General features: G+C 41.7%; 1 protein-coding gene across 4 annotated transcripts in view; it reads left to right on the top strand.

Annotated features, from left to right (window-relative positions):
• The first annotated feature begins 310 nt into the window (after window positions 1-310).
• TAX1BP1 (Tax1 binding protein 1) overlaps window positions 311-7,228 on the top strand; it is a 57,163-nt gene continuing 50,245 nt past the window's right edge. For all 4 annotated transcript variants that reach the window (XM_083823211.1, XM_083823209.1, XM_083823210.1 and 1 more), the window contains exons 1-2: window positions 311-460; window positions 3,047-3,230. In XM_083823211.1, coding sequence (XP_083679337.1) covers window positions 3,054-3,230 — 177 coding nt within the window. In that variant the 5' untranslated portion in view covers window positions 311-460; window positions 3,047-3,053. The remainder of the gene's footprint in view (window positions 461-3,046; window positions 3,231-7,228) is intronic.

Raw genomic sequence — 7,228 nt, 5'->3', positions numbered from 1 at the left:
CGCATTTACCACCGCTCTTACCTCACTCTTCCCTCGGTTGCACTCCTTGCAGGTCCCAGGAAAGACCTGCAAAGAGTGGGAAACCGATACCACCGACACAAGGTGCCAGCGTTCAGTGCTTTGGGAGCGGGACGGAGGAGGAGGACACGACTGAATCGTGGTACGCGAGCATTACACGAGGCGTGCTGTAACCACCCACACGCAGTAAGGGGGCTTGGGCAGGTGTTTTATGTGAGCAACAGCCCCGTACAACGCCTCCCCTGCACCCCCAGCCCGGTCTCCCCATCTCTGGCCACCCGAGGCTGCCACCCGAGGCTGCCCCCCCGGCTGAGGCGGCCGCTTCCCCGCCCCCGGCTCGGGCAGCGCCGGCGCTGGAAGTGACGCGGGGCGGGCGGAGCTGCTTGGCGCTGATGGCGGAGGCCCCATGTTGATGTCCCCGGCGTCCTCCGCGCCTGCCGAGGTGAGGGGAGCCGCGGGGCCGGGCTGAGGGCAGGGCACGGCTCGGCGACCCCTTCCCCGCCGCTGCCCTCCGGCCGGCCGGCCGGGGGGGGGACGCCGGGTGGCGGGTCGCCGTGCTGCGCCACGGGGAAGCCGCCCCCCCCGGCGACTTCCTCGGGGTGGGGGAGGAAGAGGGGAGCCGTGCCGGGGCTCGGAGGGAGGGAACGGGGGAGAGGGAGGCAGCAGCAGCGGGGTCCCCTATCCCCGAGGGCTGAGGAGGGGTGGTTAGGCGCGGGCAGGCAGGGCCGGGGGCTCCGGGAGGGGCTGGGCTGCGGCCTCTGCTTTTTCCTGCTCGACCAGCTTTTCCTCTTGCTGGCCTTCTCGGCGTGTAAAGGCCAGCGCGTCCGCCTGCCCCCGCGAGAAAATCGCTTGTCATGGCAGTGATGAAGCCCTAACGTGGCTCTTCCTCCTCCTCCTCCTCCCCCCCTGTTTCCCCACCGGCAGCCGTGAGGTAAGCAGGCAGGCAGCCAGCATCCCCACAGCTGCAAGGAGATCGCCTCACCTCAGCTCCGGGGATTTTCCTGACGGGGAGCTGTAATCCCAGGCTTAAAGTTCTCAGTAGTTCAGCTTCGGGCCTGGAAACCAGGCCACTGCGCAAAAAATTATTTATTTATTGCTTGCTTCTTTGTAACACGTACTCATAATAAATTTATAATTTTTTATAGATCCGTTTAAAAAGTTTAATCCCCTTGTTTTTGTTTCTAATGTTTTACTTTTTTGTGCTTTCGAGTGAGGAAAACTGGTGCAGTCTGTTCTGTGTCAATGTTACATGTCATCAGATACTGCTCAGTTACTAAAGTGAAGGAATTTGTTACACCGGAGGAAAAAAACTTCTGGCTGTTGTGTTTCTTTTACAGTTGTAGAAGCTGTGGCTTCTTACTATTTATTAGTTTGGAATAGGTTTGTGAGGTGTCTCACATGTAATCTTCTGTTTTGAAAACTCTGTGGGAGTTTTCAGGGTTTTACTATGCTGTAAAATATCCTTCGCTTCTGTACTCAGAAGTTCTATAACAGGTGGGATTTGCGTGTAACTTACTGCTTCTAAAATGTCTTTTGATATTTACCGTATTTTTTGTGTAAGTTCTTGTGAAAATTAACAGATATAAAAGGAACGAAGACAAGAAGTTAGGCATTTAGTCTTTATAGCTGTGTCATTCAGGGCACAAAAGTGCTTTTTATTTAACATCTAGTATATGAAAATGTCATGGCTGCTGACTTGTACTTTGTGTCACTCTAATTTGGACAGTAATAAGCTGGTTCTGAGTGACGAATACCTGTTCGCTTCAGAGCGCACTTTATTTCTGAAAGCATGAGTTCTTTGCTACTTATTTCCTGACTGTTGAAAACAACTTTTAAAAGGCTGTGGGAAATATGCAGACAGCCTTTAATCTTTGAACTTCGCGAGACTTGCAGTGGCCCGTCCCTTTTTGGGATTGGTTTCCACATATATCTTAATAAAACTGGTGTATTATGTCACTCGCTTGGCAGTTACCTCATTCAATGAGTGTGTTTGCTTGGTCAGTATAAAATAACTTTTAATAGCGATGGCAAGAATAGGATGTCTCTTCTTTCCAGAACTGTGCTAGATATCCAAGGCCCCAATCCAAATAGTATGAAATACTTCAACAAACTTGTGGTGGTAGATTTAAATCAGACACCTGAGACGTATCAGTTGCCTATCTTTTTGACAGATATTGCTCAATCTGAGAAATGAACGTTTTTGGTGTGCTTGTGAAGCATCTGGCAATGCTGTAATTTTTAGCGCAATGTATCCTGAATGAGGTGGTGAATAGGAAGGGTGCTTAAAAGCTTTCACAATCCTACTGAATTAGTGTTAATCCGTCAAACTGCATGCAGACATAAATGTTCTCACTGTCAATGAAGTCCATTGTTTATGGTAAACATGCAGGACTGCGGGCATGTGGGTTACAGTGGGAACAATAAAAGATGCCCACAGACTGCTAAAGAGAGAAGAGATTAGAGTCTTTTGAAGAAGAGGAAAAAAAAGGCTTTTTAACTAAACTTTCTTGTTTGTTAAAATGTCTTAAAGTGAAGCTTTGTTATTTTCACTGAGAGGGGAACAAGAATTTCATTTATGAAAATGCTGTCAAAAGTACTGAGCATTACAGATTCTGAGAAGTGTTTGAAGTTAAGGGAAACCACAGAACTTTGTTTCTCCTTCCCTGAAGCATCTAGAACCTTTAAGGACATTTCATTAAGTCAGAACCCCGCTTCATTTTCCCACCACTTTTATTTCCCACTTTCTGATATTCTATCTGTGATATAATAGTAGGGACATCTCGCTAAGTGATGCTCTCTCCATCTTGGTGTCATTGCTAAAGTGCCTGCCCTTTCATTCTGAGAAGTGATTGTTTTGGAGTGTAGCTGAGGCAATGTATTTTGGTGGGCTTGGTCTATAGCTGTCTGTTTTTCAGAACAGAGGAATGAATTGTTTGTTTGTCTCGGTCTGGTATATTTCAAATAGATTCCTTTCTAACTGATTTCTTCCACTATATTGAAGTAACAACTTATATGATTTTTGTTGCAGATCAATCATGTCATCCTTTCAAGAAGTTCCATCTTCAGCTAATGCTTTACAGACTTCCAATTTTGCACATGTGATTTTTCAAAATGTGGCAAAAAGCTATCTTCCAAACGCACACCTTGAATGTCACTACACTCTGACCCAGTTTATCCATCCTCATCAGAAAGACTGGGTTGGTATTTTCAAGGTAAGTAAAGTTTGTTCTATTCACATTTCTCACACGTTCACTGTCTTCTCTTATCATCTAAAAAAGGAAAAATCCAGCAATAAAAACACTCTCATAAACTCAAGTGGAACATCACTTAAGTGATGTGTAAGTAGCTGCAATTAAAGTCTGAGTTTTTTAATAAAGATTAGACCGGACACCAAAACTAGAGGAATGAGTATAATACGTGTGTGCTGGAGTAAAGGGAAGCTCTCATGAAGTGGTGTGGTGCAGAATTAAATGGAGATGATATGGGAAGAAATGTGTGGTCATAGAATGACATTGTGAGCATGACTATATGAAAAGCAGAGTAAGCGTGAAGTGTGTGTGTAAAGAGCAAAGCTAAGCTGAAGATGGTGTGACCCAGGCCCCTGACTCGTTTATGTTGCTAGAGCAGGATGAACGGTATAGATCACAAAAACTGTTCAAAACAAACCCTTGAATAAAGGAGGAGAGGCCATATCAGTTGCCTCACATCAGTGACTTATTTGGAGTTACTTTTAAAGATAGTCTCGAGAGATTAGAAATTGATTAATTCTTACATCTGCTCCTATTTAAGATGTCGATCTACATTTCTTTGTCGATATAGCTCATAGTAGATGATGCTTGTATGCCTTATTTGGATAGTAAATAGAAGCTTTTTTGGGGGCTTTAAAGAAGTGATACTTCTGTGGAGAACGGCTAAATGTAACAGACTGTTTTGTTATCGAAGGACCTGTCCCTTAGAACTGTCCACTGATAGCTGAAGAATATAATTTTTTGACTGCAGTCACTAAATTATGTGAAGGAGGCAGTAACTACAAGCAGGCAGATTCCTCTAGTGAGAATTGTTTAAAAATATGTACATGTGTTTTGATTTTCTGGTAAGTTTTGACAAATAGGAGTGTGACTCAGCACGCTTGGTGTTCAGTTAACAGCATTAATGAAACAAAAAACGTTATCAGAACTTTAAAGAGAGTGCTCTTCATGTTACACAAGCATTATGAAATTATTTAAATGTATGTTGAGGAATTAATGTTGTGGCTCTGTGTGTTGGTCTAAGTGAGACAGGCGATTAGGACCCTAAAAATACTGATTAAAAAAAGTAAAGTAAAAAAAAAAAGTGTGAAACAGTTTTTCAGCTACTGCATGAAATGCTGTGTACAAAGTACAGATTGATTTCATCATGTCTGTGATGGCATAACCTGTTGAGGTATGAGGTTTTTTTTTTCTGCTTTGGTTATGGCAGGTAATATGGCTTTGGCAGTTGTTTGAGTAAGGCTTTGAGATGACATGAGGTAGCAGTGCTGCTAAAAGAAATGCTTTCCCTTTCTTTTTACTCAGAGTGGTTAATTTCTTGTGTTTCCTGTCCTTTGCTTGAAGCAAGCTCTTGTGTGATGGACCAAATTAGGAAATTGATTGAGGTTAAGACCAACATTTTGGATTATTTTTAATGGAATTCCCCAGCTGAGTTTCCAGTTCACCTCATTCTCATCAACACAAGGGAAAGAAGCATTGTGAAATAGGGAAAAGGAAGAAAATTGTTTTCTGTTTGTGACTGTGTCATACTCACTAAATGTTACGAATATACCATCTTACTATAGTTACAGTACAGCGCATTAAATGAAGCCGCCTGTCCATCTGTATCCTTGCCTATGAATATATATATCAGATTAGTACAGAAAACTAAGTAGGAACTAAGATTTTTCCTGTGAACGTTTTGTTAGTGGTGGTTCTAATGTGGACTTCCCATCTTAGGGGGCAATGGCTTTAACTGTAGACAACTATATTGTCTACAGTTAAAGCCCTTGTCCTGTGTTTGCTCAACTGGTTAAGTAAGGTTTTTTTTTTTTTTTCTGAACTGAACAAAATTCATAGGAACCTTTTAAGTGATGGTTTTCATTTAGATTGCAAGTCCATTTCTTCAGTGGCAATGACGTCTTCAGTAGACTTTTATTTGTATCCTTATACCATTCTGCTTGTTTTGCTAGTCTTAGCTGTTTTTGGCAGCTGCACAGTGAAATGGATCAGGGAAGTGATCTGACAGGATAATGCCATCCCTCCTTCCCCAGCTTTTTCCACCTCGTTTCCCAGCTGCTTTTGGTTCCTCACCATATGATGCAGTGGGCAGCTCTGTTGGCATCACCGTGATGGGAACAAGTAGATTAGGAAGGACTGGGGCTAGGCCTAATTAATTGGCACGGCTGCTTTATGTGGAATTCCAATCTAAGTTCATTTTTCAAATCTTTTCAATTTTCAAAATTCTCTGAACAGCAACTTTTAAGGGTTTGGTTTGTCAATTTGTTTCCTTTTTAAAGGGAAATTAAGCTAGGAGTTCCCAGAAGCAAAAAATGATTTCATATACTGACTCCTAAACTCTAGCGTGTGAGTTTTTTAAATGTTTCTGTAGTGTGCACCACATGTCGAATAGCCTGTTTTTATTGTATGTGTGATTATTATAGGATTTAATTTTGCCATAGTGTTGTGCAGCGTATGTGAAAAAGAGATATTAAAAATGGAATGCTTGGTAGGAGCCAGAAATTACTTATAGGTGGTGGTGGTGTGTTTTTTTTTTTTTTTTCCTCCTGTGTTGCTTACTGTGGTTATTTACTTGTTTATAGATTTTTTTTTTCACTTTTGTTATCTCAGTCTTTTCCACCTGGCATGTGTTATTTTCAGTTATTTTCAGTTTTTATTTTTAACCCCCTCTCCAAATGTTACCAGTTTTCGGTGTTCCATTTTCATCACTGACTATGGCTTCTGTTTAGAACTGTGATATGAAAATGACTTCAATGAAAGGTACCACAGCTGGTTGCTTCATGTTGCAGTAGTTTATTTACAGATATCCTCTTAAGGTTAATTTACAAAGCAGCTTAAAATAAGGAGCAAGAGCAAGATAATGCACTTCCTTGCATTTCGCAATCAGAGGCATCAAAAAGTCATGTTGGGAGGTAGAATAGGTCTAGAATGTCAGACCTGAGCTAGGGATTTGTGCAATATTTGTACGACATTATTACAAAGAGCTGAATAAATCCCCAAAGTTCTCCTGAAACTTAACAGATTCCATCAATTCTCTGTATATGCTGTAGATAAAACGTGATTTTTCTGTTGTTGCTGGTGTAATTTAAATTGCTAAATGCTCAAATTTTGTAATGTTGAACAGAAGGCATTTCTTGGTGGATATGAAACTGTTCCCAAGAAAATTGTCTTCTATTGTTAATGGAAGCCCAGTGTTCATAAATTGAAAGGATAATGTTTTATATGCACCAATTACTGTATAACTGAACTATCCTGCTGTACCAGTTTCCTTATAAACTAGGTGTATCTAAAGGTTATAAACATGGGACTGTACTTCTGGCAAATTTGTTTGGGGAAGAAGTACTGTTGTGAAGACGATGTTACCTTTATCTTTGTCATTTGAGTAAAAGTTCTGAGTATACAGCCTTTTTATTCTTTCTGTATATATCCTTCTTTTTCTTCCTTGTTCCCTACAGGATGCTTAAAAACAGTTTTTAATTGATTCTCGCAATCTGTTGTCGTTCGTTGCTATTTCTTTTCTGCTTTTGTGGTATTTTGGAGGACCATCTGCTACCAAGCACCAAAAGTTCTCCATCAGTTTTATCGCTGCTTGTTACTTAAGGGGAGACAAAAAGGTTTTACAGCTAAGTACTGGTTTAGTGCTCTGCATACTTTCTTACCCTGAATCCCTCTTTGGGATATTTTGTGGGAGCTATGATTCGAAATCTGCTTTCCCTCTATTGGATGTTTCTGTGCAGAAGAACCTGAGTTCCTAGTGTGGAGTCAGAGGGAAGAAGGCTTGTTGTTCCTGAAAGAGTTGATAAGAGATATCTCTTCCCAGAATGATCTAAGCCCAGTGCCCCCATCATCCTCTCCTCTCCTTCTCTTTTGATTAATTGAAATCTGGAAAGGCTCCTAGGGTAATCTAAATCTAAACCTTTGAAATGAGGAAAACCAATTATTATGTATACTGCATCTGTTTG

Source organism: Anser anser (assembly GCF_964211835.1).
Source record: "Anser anser genome assembly, chromosome: 2".
In the NCBI taxonomy this organism is placed as follows: Eukaryota; Metazoa; Chordata; class Aves; order Anseriformes; family Anatidae; genus Anser; species Anser anser.
This window is presented reverse-complemented; position numbering and strand designations above follow the sequence as displayed.